The 14,985-nt window shown below is 45.1% G+C and overlaps 1 protein-coding gene across 1 annotated transcript in view; it reads right to left on the minus strand.

Moving 5' to 3' along the window:
• syne2b (spectrin repeat containing, nuclear envelope 2b) overlaps nucleotides 1–14,985 on the minus strand; it is a 100,906-nt gene that overhangs the window by 5,881 nt on the left and 80,040 nt on the right. The window contains 10 exon segments of the mRNA XM_035531629.1: nucleotides 1–114; nucleotides 524–718; nucleotides 1,788–1,925; nucleotides 3,242–3,424; nucleotides 3,888–4,038; nucleotides 4,151–4,338; nucleotides 4,563–4,725; nucleotides 11,503–11,669; nucleotides 12,631–12,789; nucleotides 13,655–13,810. Of these exon segments, the coding sequence (XP_035387522.1) occupies nucleotides 1–114; nucleotides 524–718; nucleotides 1,788–1,925; nucleotides 3,242–3,424; nucleotides 3,888–4,038; nucleotides 4,151–4,338; nucleotides 4,563–4,725; nucleotides 11,503–11,669; nucleotides 12,631–12,789; nucleotides 13,655–13,810 (1,614 nt within the window).

A 14,985-nucleotide genomic window follows, 5' to 3' on the forward strand; every position in this document is an offset into this window, starting at 1 on the left:
GCCTCCGGAATCTCCCCTTTTGGCTCGCCCCCCCCGCGCCCATTCCGTCTCCAGCTCCAACGAGTCCTCCACATCTGCGTCCCTGTCGGAGAAATCATACTCCTCGTCCAGGACCTGGAAGAGAGCAGCCCCAGAGACAGGTTGAGATAGGTTAAAGACCTCAGGGTCTCACTTTAAATTTTTAAAATCATACTGTGGAAAAACAGTAACGCGCTCCTCTAAAACAACCCCTTGGAAAAGAAAGAAAAAAGCCAGAAGAGATATATGACATATGAGAACAATCTGGGTGTGGTCCTGACATTCTAATGAGCTTGCTTGACCGACAGCTTGCGGTCACAAACTCGTCGCCTGCTGCACTACTTAAGCAGAGCTGGATTTAACAGGAGGGAGAACTGAAGTGATATGAGCACATCCATGAAACAGATATGAAACAGATTCTGTTCAGAGCTTCTGATAGATAGTACTGAGCCAGATCCCTTTACTAAACCATCAACAGCAACGTGGGGGTGTGCGGGAGACTGACCGGGCGTCTGAGGACCAGGCGGCGGTGGAAGCGATCCACCCTGCCGAACACCTCCTGGCAGTAGGAGTGCATCTCCTCCAGCTCCTCCTCGATCAACACGGCATCCACGGGGCAGCTCTTCTGGATCAGATTCTCCCCAAACACGATCAGAGCGTCGATCTTGTCCGTGTTCAGAGTGATCTCCTGCCGAAACGCCTGCAGGGACAGAGAACGTCCATCCGGAGTCACCTGGCTGTTTTTCACTTTACACTTCTCGGAATTGTAATCCATCACTCCCAGGGATTAAGACAATTTATTGCTTTCATATACATAATTTAAAACTAATGACAACACAGTGAATAGCCCGCTATGAAGCAATATGAATTAGTATGCCTACATTAGTTGTAGCGGGAAAACAAATGAACTAACAAAAAGAATGAACAGGACTATAGCCTCGCAAATGACAGGCGCTTCTGAAATACATTTACATATTCTGTATTCTTGTTAGCTCAAACTTGCCTAGCTGCATTTTTTTTTTTTTTTTTTTTTTGTGGGCCCCATTCTCAAATCTCCCAAATCATTTGATATGTTTTGCTAACTTGTGATGAACTCTTTTTAACCCATTAATGCAAGGTCCTCTGTGCCTGTGATGCTGTATGTTGTGTACATGACCAGAGTACTACTGTACTCTGAAGTCAGCTGACTGACTATGCTTGTACTCAGTACCCTCTGCTCCGTATCCTTTTACCCATTTACTGGCCTCTTTCAGGAGTGACCAAGCTTTAATATGCATTTATACTGTAAATGCACTTGCAAATATGGTTTATGTAAACAGGACCATGGGATATACTGGGATATACTGGGATATACTGGTTTATAGGCATTTACATGTGCATATGCAAAATTGCCAGGCATCACCTTCCATTTTTAGACAACAATTTCTTGTAAGAGGCCACTGGAAATATGGCACAACTGTGCAGAGAACAAGACAAGTTATTATGAGTGAACTAACTACTGAATACTGAGAACTGGCTGAGAAAATGACTGCCACAGAGCAAAACTGAAGAGAATCAATCAGTATTCTTGGGATTAAAACCAGTGTCACTAGGACAAACTGTAGAATAGTTATAAAAAAAATTAAAAAAAAACCTTAATATGATCTGTGCAGACAAGAACGTTGTGTGACTCAGAAACGGTCAAACGAAAAGCAGCACACAAAAACCATTAGGGGGCAGTAGAGAGCGGGGCGGACTGTAAACGGTAGTGGTGGAAGGTTTGTACTGACGTCGAGCTGTCTCATCTTGTCACGGATGTCGCTCTCGGAGAAGTGCTCGACGTTGGTGAGCTGCAGGTCCATCTCGGTGAGCCACATCAGAATGGCCTCTCGTGACCCCTCGAAGTCATCCCGCTGGGATGTGAAGTGCTGCGAGACACAGGACAGAGGTCACGCTTAGCAGGACGGACAGCTATCGAGCTGCCTAAGCACTGCAATGGATGTTAATCTCAGTTCCTGTAACGTTTTAGCAGGGAGGAGGCCAGAGGCAGACTGCAGATGCAGGAGGTTTTTTTCGAAATGCGGGAAACGGAACAAGGGAGGCAAATAAAACAGAAACGCAGGGAAAACACTGAGGCAAAGTAACACTAAGCAAACAAATAAACAATGACGACAACTCCACACATGACCAGAATTACCAAAATAACCAGCAACAAGGGAAACCAAACACAGGGCTTAAATAATCAAGACAATCAAGCATTAACTAGACACAGGTGAACATATGGACAGGAAGAACCAAAACAAGGACTGGAATTAAGGAACAGACGAGGGGCGGAGAAAATGAAACCAAGAAAAGGAACAACCCGAAGCAAAGGAAAACATACATGACAGGGAAACTATAGAAAGAGGGATGTCAGGAGGGTGCTCAATCGTTACAGTTCCTTTACAATAATTCCCTATCAGAGTCATACTATAGTCCTAATGACACATTAGTAAATTTGACATGCTTAGAAAAACAGATGCTGAATGTTATTTAATTGTTGTAAACGTAACGGTCTCACAAACCACCTTCAACTGTCTGTGTATTTAAGAAATGTCTGGCTGTTGTGTATAACAAACAGCTGTCTTTGACAGTAACTCAAGGTTCCCTGATGTCAGTCCTGTTACCATCCTACCTGTCCTCTAGAGGATGCGGTGTGTCACAGTTTTGTTGGACATCACTCAACAGGGTTCCCTCTGATCATAATCAGTAAAGTCCAGTGAAGCAGAAAGCTTCATTCAAGTAGCTAATCACCCCTAGCACAGTTTGAGGGCTCATCTAAAATACAGAATCTCTTCACAGCTGATGCAGGAAGCAGGTGTATTTCACACCTTCCAAACTTAATGAAGTTCTCTGGTTTAACCAAACTTAATAAAGTCCACTGGGGTGTGTGATTGTTAAAGTTGTAAAAGCTGAGTTCTTGGCTTTGAGAAAGGTGCAATATAAATGTTAATAATAATAATAATAATAATAATACTGTAAAGTATTGTAATGCAATGTAATACTAATAAATAATACAAATTAACCAAAGGGTTGACTGTTCAACCCACCTTGAACCACCTGATACAATGTATAGCTTCTGATCACCAATCTGATTACCTTTAGGACATAGACTGACAGGAAAGCTGTGGTAGATTCGGTGTGTAAGACCCCACAGGTAGATAGTCCCCCCCTCCCCCACGTGGTCACTCCTCCCCTGTCGAACCTTGAGCCTGCGCAGGACTGCGGTCACCCTCCTCTGGAGTGTGTCCCAGCGCTGGTTCCCCTCATTCACCATCATCTTCAGCTTGCTGGCGGTGTCGGTTCGGTTCTCCCGGGCCAGCCGTCGGTACTGCTTGTTCACCAGCTCCAGCTGTGTCAGCCGCTCATGCACCTGCCGCTGGAATGCCTGCATGCATGTGTGTGTGTGTGTGTGTGTGTGTGTGTGTGAGTGTATGGGTCAGGTGGAAAGACTAGCTCAATTCAAAGCCATTCAATTTTCTCACAATGCCAGCTGTGAATGTGCCGCGGCTTGTGGTCTAATGCGTAGCGAATTAAGAGACTTTAGCAACAAATCCAATTTTGCATTGAATTCAAAGCCACCATCAACATTTCATATCTAGTCATAACCTTGCATTTTCCGAATTCTGCAAAGTCCTGCACTAAAAACCTTCAGTATTTCACCAGCCAAATGTTCCCCCTGGAGATCTACCTATCAGCAGAATTCAGCTCCACCTGATTCTGTTAATCAAGTTCTTCAGAAAAGACTCATCACTTGGATCCAGTGTAGAAGAGTCCAAGCTGAACTCTGCAGCAAGGAAGCTCTCCCAGAGGAGGGCTGCTGACCTCTGGTTTAAAACGTGGACTCCCACCTCGAACTTCTTGAGCTCCTCCTTGGCGCATGTGTAGAGGACGTCAGCGCTGGCGGGGTTTGCTGCCGTCCTCTCCGCCGCACTCAGCCACTCCTCGAAACGAGAGTAGTCCTCCATAAACTTGCTCCACAGGCGCCACGTCTCCTCAATCCTGCAGGGGCCGCCAGGGAGAGCGAGTGGCATGAACGTGGCTGTGTCGGTGTCTGTGCTGACGTGGCTTTGCTGCGCGCGCGTGTGTGTGTGTGTGTGTGAGACTTTTTCACCTCATCCGCCTCTCCATAGACATGGCACAGATGTTTCGCCAGCGGCGGTCCAGGCTGTGCGTCGTCTGTTGGATTGAGTCGTTCTCCGCGTCGCTGCCGCACGCATCAGTGTCATGCAGTAACACATCACACAGCGTCAGCACTGACGCAACACCCTCTGTGTGCTGCTCAATGTCCCTCTGCAGTTCCTGGCAACAGCAACCACAACTATTCAGCACGAACTACACCAGAATTCTTTTATCCAGCCAAAATCTACAGATTTTCTCTACAATCTGTGCAGTATATTGTGGACCACTAACATGATTCATACATGCATCCTGTGTTGGTAAAGTCCAGTGAATTCACCCCTCTGTTAAATCCTGTCTTCTCTGTGGGGCACATGAGAAACAAACGAGACTAGAAATGAGACCACCTGTTGTTCAGCCAGTTTGCGTTGGATTTCGTCCCCGTGGCAGACGCGGTAGACGATGGGTTTGGCGAGCTCGCCCTCGATGCGGGACAGCCACGTCCGCAGGTTACTCATGTTCTTATCCAACTGTTGCACCATCACAAGAGTCCCCTTAAGCTTCTTCACCCTGCCAAATCAATCAATCAATCAATCAGTTAATCAAATCAATCATTTAATCAGACTTTTCAGTTTCCATAGACAACACTAAACTGTTAATCAGCAATCCTTCAGTAATCAGTCTTTGTAGCTTCATCCATCAGTCAATGAACTTCATGAATCAACTCCTTGATTCCCAGTCTCCCTTACAATCCTAGCAATAACAAAAAAACAAACCAAACACTAGAGTATCCTTATTCTTAATAGAGCTACTTTTGCAGTACCTTACAAAGATAAGGATGGAAAGGAATGGAAATGGAAAACTATGTCCTGGAAAATATGCACAACTATGCAGCGAATTAAATATATGTACCATAACCATGCCGTGAATGAAAAATGCACGCATGCACTCGGTACTTTTTTACTAAGCACTTTCAGCACTAATAAAGAAAGCGTCGTAAGCATTGTAAACAATCAAACATTAGAATGAAACCCAAAGTCTGTTCAGTGTCACAACTGTCACAGAATGCTCCCCTCCCCACCAGTCACGTGGTACGACCCACTGCGTGCAGTGGGACTTAATCGTCTTGTTTGTAACCACGCCTTTGTACTTAGCACACACCTGCACGTGGTTTAGTTTTCGGTTATTGATCAGGTTCATGTTGCCTGTGTTAATGTTCACATCGATAATGTTAGTCGAATGTGTATTCACCGCTTACGTTATATGAGTGCCTTTTTCTTCCATGTTTTTTCAATAAATGTCTGTCTCCGTCGAGGGAGTCTATACGTCCTGTTCCTTGCCCTGCGGCACTCGGGCCGTTACAACAACAGTGTCTCAAACACAGACTCCACTGCCTCAGTACCATTACCTATTTAAATTTTAAAAAATTATAATTTTGGAAAGGGCTAAATGAATATAAGTGTTAATGCCCACAAATTAAAACAGATATTCTGAAGTTTAACCTCACAGTTAATGCGTCATTTCAAATCCAATGTGTTAGAGTGCCAAACAAGAACTGTACCATTCAGGTACTTACACTTGGTTCTAAAATCATAACTAATTAACTAACGTGATTTCATCAGAACATCTGCCCATTTTGAATAGCTTAATATGAATTCCTTAGACAATCAGCAATTATCTGTTTACCACTAAGTGATTCGGGCTATTTTTTACACTAGGTGATCAGGGCTTGTTGTGCAACAGAAGAAAGCCATTTGGGCTGTGTGCCGCACCGGTTATACAGTGACTCAAAGTCTACAAGAGTCCCGGGGCACTGAGCTGTGGGAATAAGGAAAACTACCCAGCAGTAAAGAACAGATGTCCTCCTCCCTCTGCCAGACGCTAAGCAACAATAGGCTGTCATTATTCACTTCTTTAGTCAGGCCAGCAAACTCCATTCATTACCAGCTCTTACCCACTGAGCGTCTAAATGCTAGAGACAGCCTGCCAGCCTATGAGTGACCAACATTCAGAGCACGCTGTTCTATTCAGTGGCGTCACGTCCCGGTCCCTCGTCATGTGCCGAGGGTTCCTGGCCGAGGCGGAACCAAAACAAACCAGCATTGACGGCGAGGACGTGTCGTGAGCTCATATGCTGCTCTCCGTGGTCCTGATGCTTATGCAGACACACCGTCTGATGGTCGTGCTCTAGCAAAACGCATCAGTGGATTTTCCATGTCCAACAATCCATTGCGATAACTGCTACACAAACCTTAACGAGAATGCAGCAGGCAGGTGTATTTTGATCAGATGCAATTTCACACTCAAATGAAACTAGATGGCTATCGTGAAATTGCCGGTGAATAGACAAAAAATCCTATAGGCATAAACAAAAATCCCATTATGTACAAGTGTAATGGAGTGCATGCATGTATTTATAAGGGCATACACATCATGCATATTAACCATGACTGAGGCAGTGCAACGCTTCATGCTGCTTCTGGAATCCAGTGAATCCATTACACTGCTACTGTAATGAAGCCCCAAGCCCATGCATGCACCGCGCCTGCAGCTGGTGTAGCATTATAGTAATGAAAGCCTGCAGCAGGCTGCATATGGGGACAGCAGGCTAACGTTAGCTTTAGCTGCCTGACTGCATGTGTGTGGCAGACTAGCATTAGCCTTAGCCACTCCACTGAGTGTGAGTGCCTCCCCCACGGCCAAACAAAGCACCGTCCATCCCCCTAGCTCAGTCTGTGCACATGCGACTGAGTGTGTGTGTGTGTGCGCGTGCGCATGTGTGTGTGCGTGTGTGTGTCCACTGTTGTGGGGAGCAGGCGGTACATACTCACAGCTCGGTGAGGCTACTCCGTGGTTCTCCCTTGTTAGAGTTAGCATTTCTGGCTAAATTGCAGATCCTGGTCTGATGCACACTTTGACACTATAGCCCCCTCCTCTTCTCTATCCCTCGCTCTCTCTTCCTGTTCTCTCTCCTTCTATCCCTCTCTCTCTTCCTGTTCTCTCTCCCTCTATCCCTCTCTCTCTTCCTGTTCTCTCTCCCTCTCTTTCTTTTTGTCTGTGTCTCTCACCAGGCACACTTAACAAAGGTCAAGAATCTTATGTCATGGTACAGTGTGTGTGCGTGTACAAGACACACACACACACACACACACACACACACAAGCTAGAGCATTTAGGCTCACTGGAGAGTTTAAAGACAAAATGTAAGTTTGTAAAGTCTATGAATATAAAGATGTATTTTAGCTCCTTCTGTAAGAATCACAAAAAAAATCTTAGGTCACTAAATCACCCAACGTTTGCGTGTGTGTGTGTGTGTGTGAGACTGAGAGTGTGTTTATATGGACCAGCTGGGAGAGTAGACCGTCTTATTTTCAAGCTAGTCAATGCTAATTACATCTAAACCTAACCTGACCAGATTACCCATTCCAGAAAACAACAACAACAACAACAACAACAACAACAACAACAACAACAAACCCCCCACTTGACCCTGTTGTCCTGGCAACAGCAAGAGGTCTGAGGCCTCAGCAAGCACAGCTCAGGGCATGGTGACTGACGCGATGGCTGGCAAAAACTACCTGCTTAACACCCTCACAGCATGTGGCGGTTCACAGCTACAAGAACCAGGCAGAGCTCCAAGCACATAGTAGCCGTGGCAAGCGCTGTCAAAGTCTGCCAGCAGGACGTCAATACTCACACTCACCAAAGAAAATACTGCACCGCAGTGAAGCCCGGCTTCCATCAGGCAGACGGTAAAGTGCCATTGGCTCAGGAGAGCATTCAGAGATACAACACCAGCTCGATGCAATCAGAAGATCCCGATCTGGAACGGAGTTGCGCTTGGAATTGGAAAGAAGACCCTAGATGAGCAGTCACGTGTGTGGACATGGGACTGACGTGAGCCAACTGGTCATGACCCAAAGGGTGGAATATGTGAACTCACTTTTACAAAGAGAATGCACTAATTAGGGAATTGTTATGAAGAGATTTGTCAATATCTCGCTCTCTCTGCTCGATGGTGCCAGCGCTGCATGTGCCAGAAGCATTTCCAGCACGCGACGGTGTTGCAAAAGATCCTGTTCCTGCAGTAATCCTGTTCCACGCTCTGTCTTCAAGTTAGGTCAGCACCATGGGGCACCACCCAGTCCCATTATACACGGTGGATTAGAAATAATGTGGTTCGGTATTCTTACTAAATCTTGTTATTTTAGTTTTGTTCCATTTACACATGTATGTATGTACACAAACACACACACACACACACCACACACACACACACACACACACACACACACAAAAAAAAAAACACACACACCCACCCACAAAACAGTCTTCACATTTACATCTAACAGCTACAACTTCACCGCCAGCTTAATTTGCTGCCATAGCAACAGAGCAAGACCCCTGCTGCCATAGTGTAAAGCAGAGTTCCACCATCACCATGACAACTGATGTCAAACCACTCTGGCCAAACCTTTCTCACTGGCGTCATAGTGACCACTTCAACCACTTTGCACAATGCAATAATCAATAAAAAATGCAGAGAGACAGGGAATTAAATTAACTCTCAAAAGTGGGAATCTTGTTAAACAATAATATATTGCAGTCAATGCAGTTAGAACAGTGATGTGTTTGTGTGTGTGTGTGTGTGTGTGTGTGTGTGTGTGTGTGTGTGTGTGTGTGTGTGTGTGTGTCTGTAATGGACAGGTGGTTTTTACTCAACATCTGCCCTCCTCTAAAGCAGAATGCAGTGAACACCATGGGTTTGGTCACACAATGGCTGTCTGCTTTGTCTTCTGACAGGGGTCCAGGGCAGAGACAGAGGCCTGTAGCTCACTGGCTTCTGCACACAATGGCCACAGATGCAGGGCTTATGAGGCAGAGTGGACACAAAGGCCCATGTCTTCAGACAGCAGCTGCCGTGCTGGAGTGAGAGTGTGTGTGTGTGTGTGTGTGTGTGTGTGTGTGTGTGTGTGTGTGTGTGTGTGTGTGGAGGGGGGTGTTGGTGTGTGTAATGTGTTTGCAAATGGCAGAGGGGTGACCCAGAGACCTCTTCGATTGTAAGGGTCAAATGCTGACAATGGGCCAGAGTTAGCACATCTAATCTCTCTCTCTCTCTCTCACACACACACACACACACACACACACACACACACACACACACACTCTCTCTCTCTCTCAAAACACCCATCTGCTGGTCAGGTTTTACACTCAACCATAATTCACACCTCTGCAGAGACTACAAATATGAACAGAAGTGCACACAGAAAAACCTCACAGATGATCGATAAATGTGTTCCTTTTTTAGTCATGATTTCTGAAAGGGGCAGGTAGTTACCTATAGGGGCTCATCAATATTGCTTCTTAACACTGAATGTATATTGTGTGACATGTTTGAAGTTATGCCCTGCAGGACAGAGGAGAAGCTAGCTGCGTCCACAACATCTGCGTAGCAGTGAAGAGGTTTGGTTAGGTTCTTCAGATGCAGGTTCTCAACTTGCAGATGATCTTCTGCTTTCTGCTCCACGAGGGATGCAGCGAAAGGACCAACCCTAAACGTGCAATAGCTCCAGTACCGAATGTGTTACTGAACCCCAGCTTTGGAAATCATGCCCTGGAATTTGAATGCCTAAAAGTCCTCTAGCACAAGACCCATAATTTAGCTCACTATGTGGTTAAGGGCGGCTTGGTTCAAATTCTGCATTTTGATTGGTTGAGACTAAGCTGCTTAGAGCCAACGAGAACATGCTTGTCATTAGACCCCCTTTGCATCGTTTGTTTTGTCACTGAAAATATTTTTTTTTAATGAAATAAAATGTATTAAAAATTAAAATCCTTTGCTTTGTTTATTTTGAAAAAATAAATAATGAAATCAAATGAAATAAAATTTGGCTTTTTGGCTTTAAAACCTAACAAAGACTAACAGCCTAGAGGAGAAATAATTACATATAATATTTGTCTCCCTGGATACTTGAACAGACTTTTGCTGCACCGGTTTCAACCAATTTTACGGGAAGCCAGAGCAAATTATCATAAAATGAACAGGATAAAAGTAAGAAAGATGACTGTACACAGGCTGAGAGAAAGAGCCGGAAGGAGAGGTAATGACATGGACGCCCGGGTGCGTAGGACAGGACAGAGACAGGGTGACAGGATGCCTGTGAGGACGAGAAACTCACATACACAGAAACACTACCCGCCACTCAGGCGAATGCCGCCCAACTGAGCCGTGGACACCATCTGCCCCTCCTGACAGCCGTCAGTCAAAAGGAGGACCAGAGAACTGCCGATCCATTAACACTCAACTTAAAGTTTATCTTCTCATTCCCTGTCTCAGTATCTCTCTCTCCTACATATTCAAAGTTAAGAGAGGAATTCACCTTTGTACAACTAACCTTTATATGCCTGAGAAGGTCTTCTACATCACGTTTATCTATGCAGTGCGTGTCCTGTTCTGTCCAGTGAGCTGTTCCGAGAAGACATGCTGGATGCATCGTCCTTGATAGCGTGCAATGTATGCGCAGTCTCACACAAGCATGTTGAAATGATCCGCATGGCATATGAGGTAAGCCTGTGAATGACCCTTTGAGCTGTTCTTAGGGCACTCCTGTTGTGTGTGCACCTGGATTAGCCACAGCAGTGCCAGATTAATGTGCACACACCTCACATACACTCGTTCCCACTGAGGTGCATTAAGGAACTTTCTGCATGTACACATCAGTCCAGCATGTCACAGGCCAGGCTGTGGGGGATGATGGTGCTTTTTTTAGCTGAGCTAGGATCAGTTGAGTCATTGATTTAACATTAGTCAGGTCAGAATTTGGGGAGGAGAAGATGATCCTAATTCGGCTCCTGTCTCCCAACGCATTATTTTTTAGCGTTCAGTTTGTGCATGTGGCTAATGTTCTAGCACTATGTAGAGATTAGGGGCATGGTGGAATATAAAGAACAGAGTCTGGAGACCAGTTCTGGAAAGTTCTGGCAGGTTTTGTAAAGCAGATATTTTTGACTCCAGTTCATTGGTCCCATCACTCAAAATAATAGCAGTTAGAGTAAGAAACTAGCAACACCAAGGTCAGGGGTCTAATTCCCAGGGGGCACATTGCACCGTCCCAGCGGACACGCACCCTGTCATTGCTGACGATTACACAAGTCGCTCTGGATAAGAGCATCTGCCAAGTACTGTGAATGTTTATGAACTGAATGTAAATGGACTCTTTGAAACTGTGTAGGATAGTGGGTCATTAGGACCAGTATTTCAACAGATGAATACGCTAGCCATCAGTCCCTCATTGCCATAGAGATGGTGACCTCATACCTCATGCCTGGATGTGACCAGCGACTCACCTGGCCTCGATGTGGTCGAACAGGTGCAGCCAGCGGTCGTTGATGTCCTTGAGCTTGTCGTTGATCTCTGCCTCCTTGGTCTTGTTGCTGGCAGTGATCAGCTGCTCTCCCAGCTGCTTCAGGTGAGTCTTGTTCTCGCTGAACAGGTTGATTTCCTCCATGCAGTCCTGCAGAGTAGGTGTGGGGGAAACAGCGTTGTACAGTATGAAAGGACAATATGTTTTTGAGGGTAGATCTAGTGGAGGTAGTGAGGTTAGAGACTGCTCTTCAAATGAAAGTTTCAAGTGAGTTTCTGTCATGAGGCTGTTCAGAAGGTTTGTAGTTCAACAAAAGATCTACAAACAAACCCACAGGGCCGAGACTCAGGATTGGTTCAGAGGAATGGCATAGTGTTTGTTTCTGGTGCAGGCAAGGATAAGAACTGAATTTAAAAAAGAGTTTATTGTTAAAATTCTATAAGGTGATTCAAAGAGGGTTGAGATTACCAAAGTGCGTCATGCTCCAGTAGGTGACAGGGTCCTTTGTTTTGGACTTTAGTACAGTGGCATCATATGAGATCATAGAAAACAGAAAGAAACTTTCTTCTCCACTTCACTGCTACTTTTTTTTTTTGGTCTATGAAGTTTTTCACAATGAACTTTAGGTATGCTCTGATTTTTGGATAAAAGGTCAGCATTTTGTCTTCCTATTGTTGTTTACATGTTAAATGTAAACACAGCACAGTCGTGGTGGGACACCTCCCTCTGGCCTGACTGTAATGAAGTCAGTAAACATGCAGCAAAGTTTGACCGTGGTAATGTCAGTTTGTGCTGGTGACATGTGGATGTATCTCTGAAACTGCCCTGGCAGTCGTCTTGATGGACTTTTTAACCTTTGCTGCTTTATCAGCAAAGAAGTTAAACTCTGAATAATTTATGTTGATAGTGGAGTTTAGATGTTGTCCCACAAATGCATATAGGGCCCAAAATGAAGTTACTAAAACATCTACACAAACGACTGTTAAGTTGTTCAGTACTGTAAATGTTGTCAGAGGTCCAGGCCTCCAAACCAAGGGGCCCAGTGTGGCTGGAGCTCTGGCCTCTTTTGTGTAGCCCAAGCTGGGCATGGTTGGGGTTGAGGGCCCCTTACCTTCTTCAGTTTCTCCACCATGTCCTCGATGCTGAGTTCGGCACTGTGTGCCACCTCGTTCTCCATCTGAGTGAGCCATTCGCAAAGCTCTTTGTTCTTTTCATTGAAGATGATCCAGGCGTTCAGGTGGTCAGCAATCTCCTGCTTACGCAAAGACACCTGCACGCAAACATGCGTGTGCATACACAGGTACACACACACACACACACACACACACACACACACAAAGTGAAAATAGGCATGAGAACATTGCTTTGTAAAACTGAGCCAGTAGCAACAATGATGAATGTGTTAAGTGCAGATAATGATCTAATGAAAGAACTCTGGAGAGCATGCAAGCAGCTGTACATCAACAGTAACGCTCCTAATGAAAACACACAAGCTCCAAATAAAACATCTGCTAGAATCTGCTTCAACATCACCTAGCAACCCTTCCACTCGTGCGCGTGCGCATGCGCACACACTTCAGTGGGTGACAAAGAATGTGTGATTTCCAAAACAAAGTGCCCTGAAACTCCTGCCCCTATTCATCTGCCTCTATTGCTTTATTCTTTTCCATTCTCTCGCTACCATCTGTTCATCCATTCCAATGCTAACAACCCCATTCCCCGCCAAGCCCCGCCCACATCCCCCCACCTCTAGTCTTTGCCCCCAATCTAAGCCCAAAACATATCTGTGATGTCCTAATTCTCCTCCAGATTCTTGGGTCTCTTCAGAATCTCAAGCCTCATTCTGACAATCATGCAACATGGAAGGTTACAAAGCCAACATACAACTAAGGTCTATCTTCAGCATATATTCCCAGATTTACAAGCCGAGCAAAACAATGAAATGGTGAATCAAAAACCTAACCTGTCACAACACACACACACACACACACACACACACACACACACACACACACACACACACACACACACACACACACACACTACATATTCAAACAAACAAAACTAGCAATCCAAATATTCCAAATGCTTCCACACACTGTGTAACACACACACACACACAGACTTTTTCTTACTTTGAGGCAGAGTTCCTCCCACTGGCAGTGAAGATGGTCTACTTGCTCCTGCAGTAGTAGGATGTCGTCGGTGATGATGTACTGGGATAGGTCTGTCTTCATGGTGTTCAGTTCAGACAGGCTTGCCACCCAGTTTTCCAGGGAGTCTTGAATCTCCTGCATAACATAGCACAACGGAAAGCTATCACCACCGTAAACGCCCTGAAACTTCTACCATGCTGCCACACGTCCGGCCTCTCTCTCTCTCTCTCTCTCTCTCTCTCTCTCTCTCTCTCTCTCTCTCTCTCTCTCTCTCTCTCTCTCTCTCTCTCTCTCTCCCTCTCTCTCTCTCTCTCTCTCTCTCTCTCTCTCTCTCTAACCCTCCCCCTCTGTCTTTATTTTTCTCCCCTTCTCTCCCCAGCAATAAGGATTATACAAACTAGGCAGCTGGAGTGGCGATAAGCCTATAATGAACAAGAGAGGATAAGGGTTGTTGGTGAGCGGCAACCTTTAAATCTGATCTGAGACCAGTTGTGTGTGTTCCCTGAGAGTGATTAAGATCAGGATTTTTAGTTGAGGATGCAAGTTCCTAAATCAGCTTATTCACAGTAGAACAGGACAGAACACAAAATGATTCGACTGCATACAGGTAGCATGAACATTAAATGTAATGTGCAAACAAATGTCTTGCTATTTACATGTAGTATAGCACTGTTTAGTTGATTCAGTTGATTTAGAGTTGTGACGAGGACAAAGTATACTGAAAGTACCCTTACTCACAGGGAGGTATTATGTGAAAGTTATAAGCCACGTGTTAGCTAACTGCTAATTATGCTAACTCCTGATATTGTTTCTTATCTATCTATCTATCTATCTATCTATCTATCTATCTATCTATCTATCTATCTATCTATCTATCTATCTATCTATCTATCTATCTATCTATCTTTTACTAACGTACTGTGGATGCAGATCTGAGATCAGTTTTGCTGTGGTGTACACTGTTTTTCAGTGGTTTTTACACAGAGCTGTAGCTGGCTCTCACCTGTTAATGACTGCCCATGTGTCATCTTTTTGAAGCATGCTGTGGCTAGTTTTACTGAGAAGTGAAGAGCTGTGAAGAGGAGCACATGTTCTCAGCTGCGCCCCCTGCTGGCCAGACTGGCTTTAAGTAACTGACATGCAAGCCAGGTGCTGTCCTCCATCAGACAGAGGCAAGCTGACACCAAGCCAGCTTCTCACTTACAAAAGATAAACCTTCAACATCTGCAGATGCTGCAGAACTGATCTCAGGTCTGCATCCACATCACCTAAGTCTATTATGACCCTCCACGTCTGAAGGTGCAGGCTCT

Source organism: Electrophorus electricus, chromosome 11 (genome assembly GCF_013358815.1).
Source record: "Electrophorus electricus isolate fEleEle1 chromosome 11, fEleEle1.pri, whole genome shotgun sequence".
NCBI classification, from domain to species: domain Eukaryota; kingdom Metazoa; phylum Chordata; class Actinopteri; order Gymnotiformes; family Gymnotidae; genus Electrophorus; species Electrophorus electricus.